The 13,329-nt window shown below is 44.2% G+C and overlaps 1 protein-coding gene across 3 annotated transcripts; it reads right to left on the bottom strand.

Moving 5' to 3' along the window:
- Positions 1 to 8,674: 8,674 nt before the first annotated feature.
- On the bottom strand, positions 8,675 to 12,497 carry LOC127119563 (putative 3,4-dihydroxy-2-butanone kinase). 3 transcript variants are annotated; one of them, XM_051049819.1, is made up of 6 exons: positions 12,451 to 12,497; positions 12,299 to 12,350; positions 11,927 to 12,207; positions 10,530 to 11,832; positions 9,970 to 10,376; positions 8,675 to 9,824 (listed from the first exon to the last, which is right to left on the bottom strand). In XM_051049819.1, the coding sequence occupies exons 4-5, from the start codon at positions 11,789 to 11,791 to the stop codon at positions 10,334 to 10,336; spliced, it is 1,305 nt and encodes a 434-aa protein (XP_050905776.1). In that variant the 5' UTR covers positions 11,792 to 11,832; positions 11,927 to 12,207; positions 12,299 to 12,350; positions 12,451 to 12,497; the 3' UTR covers positions 8,675 to 9,824; positions 9,970 to 10,333. The 3 variants fall into 3 exon arrangements, with proteins under 3 accessions (XP_050905776.1, XP_050905775.1, XP_050905774.1); XM_051049818.1 differs by having other exon boundaries at positions 10,530 to 11,845; XM_051049817.1 differs by having other exon boundaries at positions 10,530 to 12,207.
- Between the last annotated feature and the right edge of the window lie 832 nt (positions 12,498 to 13,329).

Below are 13,329 nucleotides of genomic sequence, written 5' to 3' on the forward strand. Positions count from 1 at the left end.
TCAGCAGAGGTCTTTTATCCCGTAATAATGCCAAATCTTCAGTGGTAAACGTATTATTCTCGACTGAAGGGCTGAAGCTGACAAACTTCTGTTCTTAGAACCTACCAGTGAGGGGAGGGTTTGATCTCTACAGATACGGTTTCTGCCAGTAGTGCTGTGATGGTGACTTTGGTTCAGCCAAATTTATGGACATTTATTTCTGGGACGCCGGAGTTCTGTCCGTGGTTTATCAATGGGTTCCGTTTATTTCGGATCCCCGGGTTGAATTTGAAAGTACCTGTTCAGAGGATCTGACTGTCATCCGTTCAGTGGATGTTCCTGTGATGATAGTGATGTAATCTCCAGTTCCGTTTATTTCGGAACTCCCCAAGTCGGATTTATGGTGACTTAGTCCCGATGACTGTGACTAGTTCAGAGAATGGGTCTTCAGATGACTTGGTGGCGCAGTGACTTGCATTCATGCATTTGCATCGCATTTATCTGCATTCAACTCGTGTCTATCCGTACTCAGGGTCCACTTTTTGATTAAGATTCTGGTTGAGAGATATCCAGATGTCAGAATGTTATTGATGAAAAATTATCTGTCTCTGTGAAACCAAAATCAAAGGAATATTCCTGGTACGGATAGACATTGCATGCGTGAGTCATACTAACCCATTTGCTGTTTTGAAGGTGTCAACCGGTACGCATAGCTCTTCCATTCAGACATACAGTCAGACTCAACAAATCCAAGCTGATGGATCTTCCCAACGCCGACATCCTTGAACTGAAAGAGATGATGAGGGGATTGTTCAGTATTGTGCAAGGGCTTGCCTTGGGGCAGAAAGCCATGTCTGAGAGATTGGAAAGGATTGAGAGCTGGATAATCAAGGAGAAAGTTCAGGGAAAGGCTTCATCATCCGATGTAACAAATCCCTCTGGCCCGGTAGCAAAGAAACTCTCTGACAGTGGTCCGCTCAAAAAGGAGGTTGAGTCAAGTGGTGTGCCAGCAAAGAAAGAACGCAGTAAGAATCGTTATCATCCTTATGCTGTTGCTGTAACCACTCTTGTTGGTAACTCATCTGTACCCCCGCAACAACCACCACTTCAACAGAAGGCACCGAGAGCTAAGAGCCAGGTGAGGAAGAAGAAGGAGGATCGTCAGTTTGAGGAACCACCTGTGACTTATACCCTTTTGTTCAGGAGATTGAGAGATCTGGGATTAGTTCGGCCGAGGATTTTGATTCCTGTAGAACAGCAGCGGAGGCTTCCAAACTATGATGAGAATGCCAGGTGCGAGTTCCATTCTGAGGCACCCGGGCACAGTGTTGAGGGTTGTAGGGCTTTCAGGCATGTTGTCCAAGACTTGGTGGACTCCAAGATCATCAGTTTGGCACAGATCATGGAGGGGGATGTCAACCCTGTACCCAGGCAGGGTCCTGTAAAGATGAAGATGGCGAAAAAGGTCAAGAAAGGAATGGAGATGACTGAGGAAGATCAGTTAAAGGTTCCCATGTCTGTGGTCCCAGAACCTCTAGTGCAGGATGGAGTTTCCCCTGTTATTGATAATGGTTGTGCGGCCGTTGCCACAGAGGGGTGTGTATTGATGGGAGACACGACCCAGAAGATGAAAGAAGTAGAAATGGACATTGGAAAACTTGAAATACCCAGTCAAGCAATCGAAACCGTCCAGGTGGAGAGCGCTCTTGTTGTCGAGAAAGAGAAGAAGTTGTCCATTTCTTCCTATAAACAAGCTCTAGAGGTGGTGAAGAACCAAGAGGCCCGAGGTTGGGGCAGGATCATCGACATAGTGGTAAAGGCAGACATGTTCGGGATTGGTTATCCAGATCAAGAGTCGTCTAGACCAGACAGAGGACGTCGTCCACCGTACGTCTTTGTCAGTGCAGGAATGTTGGATTCTGATCATGCTTGTTCAGTGAGTGAAGAGGTTGACTGTGACCGCGAGCTCGAGCTGTGGATAAAGTCGTGCGTGCCAGGCGATTGGAGGGCCTCCAAAAGCATCACTGTCGCTCATCCGGAAGTGTAGTATTTTTGTTTTAATTCTGTTTGCATGAAAGCCATGCGTTCTGCCCGAAACGTATTGGTCCATTGTAAGGGCCATCTCATGTGTTTCATTTTGCAACGTTTTGCATCAGTAATAAGTGGATGTTTTTGTGATTAAAAACGGTGTTCCCTGTTTTTCATTTCTTGCAGTTTTAAAAAAAAAAATAAAAATGGCAATGTTTTTCGCTTTTCTTTTGAACTTGTCTCGTTCCAACCTCAAAAGTGATTACCCTCCTGATCTCATCGATAACAATTTGGTTACACCTTTGTATGACTTCGACAATTCGATTTATCATGCCGAAGGAGAAGGTGAAGAAGATTGTGATTTGTTGGAATTAGCCGGGTCGTTGAAACCAGAGGAGAAGGTGATTCAACCGCATGAGGAGTGCTTAGAATTGTTGCTCCAAGCACCGCCGAGGTCAGAAAGCGAATATTGAGGCCGCTTCAGAGGCAAGTCAAGAACAAGATGGTATATGTGCGCCTGGTTGCATCTAGATACACCAAGGTAGGATACCAATGTTGTGGAGGCACGGGTTACCATGGAGAGAAGACTCTCCTCCAGGGAAGCGGAAACCGGTGCTGAAAGATGAGAATGTGTGTAGACTGTCGAGATGTGAGCTGAGCTAATCTGAAAGATGAATTCCCGGTACGTCACAACGAAGTATTGGATTGATTATAATGCTCAGTTTATCTTCATGGATGGCTTCTTGGCCGAGACCAGATTGAACTTTTTCCAGATGATATGACGTAAACCATGTCCATCACACAAGGGGCACCTTCTGGTTATAAGGTGATGTCGCTCAGTATCGAGAAGGCCGGTGCCAAGTATCAGAAGTCTAGGGTGACTTTGTTTCGTGATATGATTCATCGTGAAAGCAAATGCCATGTTGATGATATGATGGCAAAGTCCCAAGCAGAGGAGGGGCATCCGGTGGATCAAGTTGTTTGACAGGTAGAGATAACTCATACTGTTGAGTTCGAATTAGCGCACTTATGGAGTGCTGTCCAGCAAGCTGCCGAGGCATGTTGCGAACGAAAGAGGAATCAAGGATGATCCTGCAAAAAAAAAAAAAAAGAAGAAGAAGAGTAGTAGGAACCTCTGATTCTGATACCTTCCGGGGAAGAAACGACTGCTAATCTGGTACCTGACAGCCCTTAAGGGGTCTATGAGGTGCGTATTGAATCAGTATGACTAGTCTTGTCGAAAAGAGCACGCAATTTACCTAAGCAAAAAGTTTATCGACTGTGAAACAATACACTCACTGCTCGAGAAAACTTGATGTACTTTGGCATAGGCTGCTCGCCGATTGAGACAGTGTATGCTGGTTCATACCACCTTGTGGATGTCCAAAATGGATCTGATCAAGTATGTGCTTGAGGAGCTAGCATCGAACGGACGGGTTGTGAGAGGGCAAGTGATGTCGACTGAATACGATATTCAGTATACCTCCTAGAAAGCAACCAAGAGGAGGGTATTGTATGGTTATCTCGCCCAACAGCCCATTGATGATTGTCAACCAAGGAAGTCTGAAGTCCCTGATGAGGACATCTCGAGGTACTCGAATCGAAAGATTGAGAGTGACCGATCCCGGAGGAGGGGCCTGACCTCGAATCCGAACGGGTTTTGATGTCTGATGAGGAGAGTTTAAAGAGAGTGAGCTAGTGCTTCCCCGATAACATGTGAACGCACCAATGATAGTGGCTGAGTACGAAGTTGGTATCCTGAGTGTCGTGCTTTGGTACGTGCATCTACTGGGGCAACGCCTTCCTCATGCGGTATGGGATGGAAGTGATATTGCCTGCTGGAGGTTAGATTTCATTGTGAAGAGTCCGGATGGATGATAAGTTAGAAAAGGGCGAGTGGATGAGGACTCGGTATAACACATTGAGCCTAGTTGAGAAAAGAGGCTGACAGTTACTCGTCATGGGGCAGTTGTACCCAGTAAATGAAGCGTGTTGTTGACCGAGAAGTGCGACCTCGTGGGTAGCATGGAAGAGATGTGGTGTTGAAAAGGATCCTTCCTCCTCAAGACGATCGTGGGGCAAGTGGATAAACAATTATGAATGTCCGTTCGTGGTCAAAAAAGGTCTCCTCTGACAGAGCCTTGTTGCTGACGACCACGGATGATGAGGATTTTCCACCCCCTGTGAATGTGGACGCAGTTAGAAGATACTTCGTGAAAAAAGAGACCCGCTGGACAAAAAGAATAAAAGAGTCCAGGCAAAAAAAGGGCATCCCGGCGAACCAAGAAAAGGAGAAAGGTTCGGGCAAAAGTTAGGGATAATAAAAAGAAAAAAACTGTACACCCGGCAAGTCGAAAGCCCCACAAGGGCGACTTGGGCAAAAAAGGGTATCCCGGTGGACTGAAAACCCGAAAGGGCGGTCCAGGCAAAAGAGGGAATGAAACGAACAACTGCGTCTGACATGATCGTCTGTGCTCATGAGGACTTGGAGAATCTCCGACAGAGACCGATCGGAAGCGTTTTGTTCAGAAGACAGAAAGTGCGGAAAGTCTTGAGGACATATGAGGTGTAACTGAGTTCGAACCCGATAAGATCATGGTTTCACATTGCCACTAGGATAGAGTTTTTTCTGTTGTGTGCAATCACCTCTTTCAAGGGTTTGCTTCCTGTGTGTTGCTCGGTTTCGAGCCACTTTTCTTTTTCAGTCAATAAATGCGTGTTCAGTCAAATAATTTTGTTTTTGTGTCATTACCGTTTTGATTACGAAAACATCCGTTTATTTTGATAAGAATATTTGCATTTTGAAACATAGAGGTCCCTTCCGATGCATGCTTATGAGGTTGAAATCTGGAAATCCTATTCGGAATTTTGAGGGACTTAGGCGTTGAAATATCGGAACGCCTGAGGCATACCTGGGGCACGCTTTTATCTGACGATTGCTGATTGAGGTACTGTTAGATATCTTCATTCACTTACCGGTGGTACTGTGAACCCTTGTTGACAAAAAAAAAATCCCGGCAGAGCCTGATCAGGGGCAAGGGATAGTTGAACGGTGAAAAGACAGTGGAGGATTACGACGACGGTCCTGGAAAGTTAATCAAGAAGACTCTTCAAAGTCTGATGATTGGAAAGTTTGTATGAATACCAGGAGTTCGATCTCCGTGGAGTACGGACGAGATTGGGAATACAAGATGATGGAGCAGAAAGGTCCAGAAGCGTCTGGGAGTTCGTAAAAGAGGGAGAGCCGACACTGTGGGTGGACGATGGATGTCGCAATTCGGCGACTCGACAGGTGTTCCGTGTCCAATAAGCTGTATTTCCCCAGTAGGTGTGAGAGGGTTACCGCCCTAACAGATTTGAGATCAGTGTCTCCTCAGCGAGCCTAAAGGTTACTGCCTTCCCAGTAGGGTTTGTGTTGATCGTTTTCCCTTAGCGAGGTCCCCAAGCGGATCGGGTTCGGAGAAAATCATCCCCAGTAGAGATAAGAATGGGTTGCCTCCCCTAGCAGGGTAATCTCCAAGCAGTTCGGGTTCGATGGAGTGCATCCTCAGCAAGGTTTGTCTTTCCCCAGCAGGGTGGAAGTTGACGTGATTATAAGATCCTCAGCACAGTTCCTGGAGTTCCCCGTTGTTGTCTCTGGAGGAGACGTGTGTTTATGCATTCATCATTTAGATAAGCATAGCATATTGCATCATTAGTGCATAGCATTTCCATGATCATGGGGCATTGTGTAAAACAAAAAAACTCATGCATCAACATTGCAAACATACCCATTAGCCCTAGGCCGTGGGGACCAGCCGAGTTTGGGTTGTTGGAAAGAGTTTAGCATCGCGCCATTGGATCGGTTTCAGAATTGGGTCCATCAGCATGGTTGAGAGGTTGGGGCTTTCCCAACAAGTGACTCCTTAGTTGAGTGGGTATCCCCAGAAGTGTTACTCCTTGAAGTTGGCAGCATCTTGCAAGCTTGGGTCCATTCCCTTAGCAGCAGTGGGTGTGTCTGATCTCTCCATGTAGAGTCTACCCCTTAAGCAGAAAGTGTCTACCATTTCCTTCTGCGCTCCCCACTGAGTTATATCCTCGTGGATGACGGTTGTTTCTGTTCCCTCCCTAACGGGATGGGTTTTCCCTATTGAGTTCTTTCCTCATTAGGATGAGTCCTGTTTCAATCTGCCTTTTTGGATCGATCCTAAATTGGCTTCCTGTTGGTTGTCTCCCGTGCTTCCCTGGGGCATAAATGAATAGTCACTCACTAACCGGCACTCATTCATCTTATCCTCAGCAGAATTTGTTGGCTTCTACCTACAAACCGGTAGTTGTAAGTCCTATCTTTGTGGTTTTCTACCTACAAGCTGGTAGTTGTAAAATCCCACTTTCACCCCCTAGCAGAGGTAACCTTTGTGGTTCATGCTGTTTGTTCACTTCCCCTTAACCGGTAGTTGTAAGTCCTATCGTCATGGTTTCCTACCTACAAGCTGGTAGTTGTAAAATCCCACTTTCACCCCCTAGCAGAGGCAGCCTTTGTGGTTCATGCTGTTTGTGGCTTCTACCTACAAACCGGTAGTTGTAAGTCCTATCGTCGTGGCTTCTACCTACAAACCGGTAGTTGTAAGTCCTATCGTCGTGGTTTTCTACCTACAAGCTGGTAGTTGTAAAATCCCACTTTCATCCCCTTGGCAGAGTTAACCCTTTGTGCTCATCCTATCAATGACTGATTACTTTTCCGTGGTTTCCTGCCTACTAACCGGTAGATGTAATCCCCTCTTTATGGTATTGATAGTCTTGTCCCCTTTGAATACTTGCCCTGATCAAGCAGTATTGTCCCCAGTGGGTCTTCCCCTTCCTTTTGGGTATTTGCTCCGAGTTAGCAACTTTATCCTCTTTTGATTGGTCATCTTTTGCATGCCTAGTCCTGGTACCCTGATGTCTTTCTTTTCGGTCGATTATTCATTTAACAACCTGCAACCCGGTTATGGATAATCTTCCATGCGAGTGTATTATCTACGTTTTGACGGCTATAGATAATATATCTCATGCACTCTTTGGTCAATCTTTCGATTGTTATCCCCAGCATAGGTCTTTGGCATGCGTGCCGGCTCACGTATCATTGTTTTGCTATCTTCGCCGATGCTGATAGACATGAAGTTTTCCCGATTTCCAGATCGAAGAAGTTCTCAACAGTCAGGACGAAGAACTTGTGGCATTCCAGGCCAGTTTTCCCGGTATCCAGACCGAAGTGGCGTCCAGGCCAGTTCCCGGTATCCAGACCGAAGTGGCATTCAAGCCAGTTTCCGATTTCCAGATCGAAGAAGTTCTCAACAGTCAGGACGAAGAACTTGTGGCATTCCAGGCCAGTTTTCCCGGTATCCAGACCGAAGTGGCGTCCAGGCCAGTTCCCGGTATCCAGACCGAAGTGGCATTCAAGCCAGTTTCCGATTTCCAGATCGAAGAAGTTCTCAACAGTCAGGACGAAGAACTTGTGGCATTCCAGGCCAGTTTTCCCGGTATCCAGACCGAAGTGGCGTCCAGGCCAGTTCCCGGTATCCAGACCGAAGTGGCATTCAAGCCAGTTTCCGATTTCCAGATCGAAGAAGTTCTCAACAGTCAGGACGAAGAACTTGTGGCATTCCAGGCCAGTTTTCCCGGTATCCAGACCGAAGTGGCGTCCAGGCCAGTTCCCGGTATCCAGACCGAAGTGGCATTCAAGCCAGTTTCCGATTTCCAGATCGAAGAAGTTCTCAACAGTCAGGACGAAGAACTTGTGGCATTCCAGGCCAGTTTTCCCGGTATCCAGACCGAAGTGGCGTCCAGGCCAGTTCCCGGTATCCAGACCGAAGTGGCATTCAAGCCAGTTTCCGATTTCCAGATCGAAGAAGTTCTCAACAGTCAGGACGAAGAACTTGTGGCATTCCAAGCCAGTTTTCCCGGTATCCAGACCGAAGTGGCATCCAGGCCAGTTCCCGGTATCCAGACCGAAGTGGCATTCAAGCCAGTTTCCGATTTCCAGATCGAAGTGGAGTTCAGACCAGATTTCCGGTGATCAGACCAACATTGATACTCTCATATTCCGATGCTTAGTGTTCAGACTAATGTGCGGCGTTCAGGCCATGGGTATTCCTGTGTTGCCATTTATTTTGGTATTCAGGTCAACTTTCTGTTTCGGTACTCAGGCCGATTTTCACCGTACCAGACGTATTCTTCTTTTGGGATTGCTTCTTTGCCGTTTCTGACAGGCATGATTAATTATTTCATAGGGATTCAGGATCAAAATCCGGGTTTTCTTAGTATTTAACCATCTCCCACTATGATCATATGAAGAACATCCTGCTTCATATTCTCTAGTTGAAGACGCTTAAATAGGGGTAACTGTCATACCCCGATTTTGCTCTTGAATTTTTATGTTTGTTTGGCATGCTTGGCCTAACTTTGTTTTGTTTTTATATGAGGATTGGTTTTGATTCAAAGTCATGGTGTTGTGATTGTGGATACATCTATGGTCTGGGTCATCTGAACAACCAAGTTTTCTTGTGTTTCTAACCACTTGCCAGTCATGTTATTGGTTCATGGATACTATAACCTTATGGTCTTATCTCATGGTTTTGTTCATACACATTATCAGTCAAGTTATTTTCTTTTCAAGAATCAAACATTCAAGTTATGATTAAACCAATTGTGAAACCAACTTCAAACCATTTTGTTAATCCATTTCAATTTTATTACATGTGATTCCATACAAAAAAAATACACAAAAATTGACACTTTGACCAATTGTTGACTTTGGTCAACAGTTGACTTGTTGGTCAACTTTGACCAAAGTCAACCCAAAATCCACAAACCCAAAATTTCACCCTAACCAATAATTCTTTTTTTGTTTACAAAGAAAATACAAAAAAAATGCATGTTTGACCATTTGTTGACTTTGGTCAACGGTTGACTTTTTGGTCAACTTTGACCAAAGTCAACCCTCACTTGCTCTTGACTATCCAAACTTGGCCTGGCCCTTTGTTTCATTGTGTCATCCAATCTCAATGTTTGTTGATGATTTTTCTTGTTTACTTCATTTGCAAGTAAGTCCCATTGAACAAACCAATTCAAAACTCCAAAACCATGAATTTTCAATGGTCATTCCTAACCTGTACCATTTTACAACAAAAAATCTGTTACCACATGATCCTAACACCAGCTGCTACTCCACATAGCCACCAAATAATAAGCTGCAGCAGCACCACAAGAATGTGCTCATGGAAAGTGCAACCAAGTTCCCTGCTCACATTACACCACATCACCTAGCCAAAGCCCCCAACCTGCCATCAAACATATCTAGCAAGGCATCAAAACAGCTCATGCCACACATAGAAATCTAAGTCAGAAATCAACATAGAATCTGCAGCAACAACATGCCAGGTTAAATCGATATCCCCGCTGTTCCAACCCAAAGTCACTGCAAGCAAATGCCGGCGGTATGTATGGAAAGTGAAAGTTTCGACCAAAATCAAGAGGGAAACAAGACAAGGTTCACCTGGGAAGCTCAACCAGAACGATGAAACAAAAGCACGAGAACAGTTCCATAGCAGTTTGATCATAAGTGAAACAATGAATAAATAAAAGCAAGGTTATAATGTGAAACATATTTTACAGGATGCTATGCAGGACAAGTATAGATCAAGGTCATTCCATTGGTTACACCAAGCTAAAACAGCAATGGCACGTTAAAGCATAGCGCGAAAAAATGGTAGATTATAACCGTAGTCAAGTAGAGACATTGTTGTCGGGCGCATAGCCATGACCAACAATAGTAGACAATTCCATGATGAACGAACCTGCAAAGATGGAATTACAAGTCAGAATGCCAATAGCCATCAAAAGTTACAGTAAATGGAGCATGAATTGAATGATACATGGTTCAGTTCCGTAAAAAAAAAACTGCTGCAAAATCTAGCCACAATAGAATCACAAACAGCTCACCAAAACACCCTGCCATGGACACTTCCTTATAAGTCCCTGCTCACTTCAAGCAACCGCAGTTGATGCCAATTCAACATACCACTCGTACTTTCAGAGATAATTTATGGAAAGGCATTTTCGCTGTTTCCGGAATCATGCTTACCCTCGTTACCTATGGCGTCTTACAGGAAAAGATCATGAGAATACCATATGGAGTAGAAAGGGAGTATTTCAAGTATTCACTCTTTCTTGTTTTCTGCAACCGGATCATGACATCTGCTGTTTCTGCTGGTTCTTTGCTGGCAAGTAAAAAAGCATTGGACCCAGTGGCTCCCATTTATAAGCATGGCCTTGTATCAGTATCAAACATACTAACTACAACTTGTCAGTATGAGGCCCTCAGTATGTTGGTTTTCCTGTTCAGCCTCCTGCGAAGTGTGCGAAAATGATACCAGTTATGGTCTGGGGTACAATTATCATGCAGAAGAGACATATGCGGAGAGCTCAATGGTACAAAATTGAGAACAAAACTTGGCTTAATCTGCACAAACAGGAGACTGCACTAACAGCTATCTCTGTACCATGACGCTGTGGCAAAAGCACCCGGATCAGGAACTGATGACTGAATCTCTCGAGGCACGTAAAGTGTATGCCCAGTCTTTGCTCGCATTTTCTTGGTTGACTCGGCTCCATCAAGTGCAGCCTGAGATGAGGTAAGAAAAGCAGTGGCAGGATCATCACCAGAAGATAGCCTCTTTTCAAGTGATGACAATGCTGGGATAAGGGCATCTAACAATGTTCTGTAACCAACTTTAGCTCCCCCATATTTACTAACAGCATCAATGGCCGACGCAAGTGCTTTAGCCCCTTGTTTTGATGTGATAACAGAATGGGAGCTTGTTTTCAGCTGTGCACATGCTACCTTACATAAAATTGAATATATGATCCCACTTGTTCCTCCCATTGATTTTCCAATTGTTGATCCAATTTCACCGACAGTTTCTGCAGCATCATTTAGAGGGTAATTTTTCATGTCCTCAAGAACTGCCTTTGCACCTTTGTACATAGTTGACCCACAGTCACCATCACCAACTTTAGAGTCCCATTCATATAGAGTGTCTTTGAGATGTATCAGTGCAGTTGCAGCGGCTACAATGACTAGCTCAAGAAGTTGTCCTTGCTCAGTTAGTTTCAGAGGCTGACTCTGTGGCTCAACAATCTTGGCTGACCGAGGTCGTGGAATTGGAACAGGAGTCTTTGCAGACAGACGATTACCACTAACTCCAACAGGCCAATAAGGAGCTTTCGTCTCAGCATCCAATCGTTGAAGAATAGACCGGTCAGCTCTCATGATAGAAATTGATAAACCTTCCATATCAAGAGAAGTCATGAATGACCCTGTATAAACTCTATCAACAGCCAATCCGTGCTCCACCATCAATTGAGGAACTGCTTTTCCTGCTGCAATCTTTAGTTCCATTAAGGGGGTGCCACCTAACCCATTGACCATGAGTACCACTCTTTCACCCCGAGATATTGGAAGATAGTTTGTTTCCTTGGACAATATTTGATTCAGAAGCTGAGAAACCACTGCCTCTACAGGCTGTATATCAGTCACATGTGCACCAGGTTCCCCGTGAATTCCAAGACCCACTTCCATTTTTGTTGGCCCAAAACGATCTGTAAAAATCCTACCAGGGAGTGTGCATGCTTTTAAAGCAACGCCCATTGTTCCCAGAACATCAGCAAGAGAAAGACCAGCAAGAGAAAGACCAGCAAGAGAAAGACCAGCAAGAGAAAAACCAGCTTCTGCAGCATCACCAACAACCATGTCCTGCAGCATACAACAACATCCCAAGCTACAATGCAGTCCAGTACAACAACCTGCAACTCCAAGCTTGCACAAGCAAACAAGTTTAGAACCAGGAACAAGAGATCAAATGCATACCCCTTCATCAATCCACACCATGAGATGTACCTTAACATGGCTCCAATCATGACTTGTACTACAACAATGCCATTTTATGTGTTGTGCTGCACCAACTGAACCTGCAAATCACAGCATTGCCTAGTCCAACCACAACCTACCTTGGTCCAAAATGTCCAAACACTCTTGCATCAATCCAAGACAATAACACTACATGCTTGCATCAAGTCCAAACTACTGAAGACATCACAGCAGGAGCAAATCAAAGCAGTCATGTTGTTCATCATGGTTCATCCTGCATCCAACACCAAGTTCAGGCTATTACAGCAAACCTACAAAATAACAATAATCAGCAGCAGGGAAGTGTTTGACATGAGTACAGTTCATCATCATGGATATCATCTTGCATCAAACCAAGCTCACCATTTTTTTACTGCGGTAAAAAGGGACACATTAATCAGTCAATTTGCAAAACCTAAAGTGCAAAACCATTAACCAACAGTCAGAGGGCAAAGTCCAAAAACATCCCAAATTGGTATGAGGTCAAAGCAGAGAAGAAAGTTTGTGAAGGATACCTTTTCTTGAATCTAACATGGATAGGGCAATTCAATTTCTGAGCATCCAAAGTGCTTTGTAGAGTTACTTTTGAACACAAGGGCACCAATTTGTAACCCTAATTCACAGAATATAAAGAGGAGAGGCAAATCAGTAAAGAGGAGAACCTAGAGGCGATTTTGAAGAGCACAACAGAGAAAATTGGAGGCGAAAATCTCAACCGAAACCCTAAAGTCCCAAATTCGAATACCTGGATTGGGAGGCCAACTTCTTCACGCCTTTCATCGCCGCCGTGACACTTTGTGAGAATTCTCCCTTTTTTCCTTTTATCATTTTCGTGTGTTTGTTGATAGAGACTTTACTGAAATGCGATTAAGGGGTTTTGGGTGTGAGTGAAATTGAGAGGGACGCGACTGTTGAGTCATGAGAGACGCAGTGTTGAGAGAGACGGAAGCGGCTACGTTGAGAGGGAGAGATTTCTCTGAGCTTGAGGGGGTTCATGAGGTTGAGGACGATGGCGATGAATCATTTTCTTTTTTTCCTTTTTTTTTAATTTTTCTTTTATTACTTAATTTAATTTGTTTTTAATACAAAAACCATAAAAAAATGTTTATCTTGTTCTTAAATCTTTTTATTTTTTTAGCCCGCTTCATATATTTAACGTAGTATCTCAGTAGCAGATAATGATGAGTGGCCTGGTGGAGAAGGGTAGTGTTCATATTCTTGAGTGGGGTGGGTTCAATACTCATGTGTGGTATTTTTTGGCATTTTATTTCTTTTAGCTATATTATTTTTTCTTTTAGCATTTTAGTTTCTTTTTATGTTCATGCCTTTATTACACTCGTATGTTCATTTTGTTAATAATGTAAAGTTGTTGTATTTTAATTTAACTCAAAACC

This window comes from Lathyrus oleraceus, chromosome 2 (genome assembly GCF_024323335.1).
Source record: "Lathyrus oleraceus cultivar Zhongwan6 chromosome 2, CAAS_Psat_ZW6_1.0, whole genome shotgun sequence".
Lineage (NCBI taxonomy): Eukaryota > Viridiplantae > Streptophyta > Magnoliopsida > Fabales > Fabaceae > Lathyrus > Lathyrus oleraceus.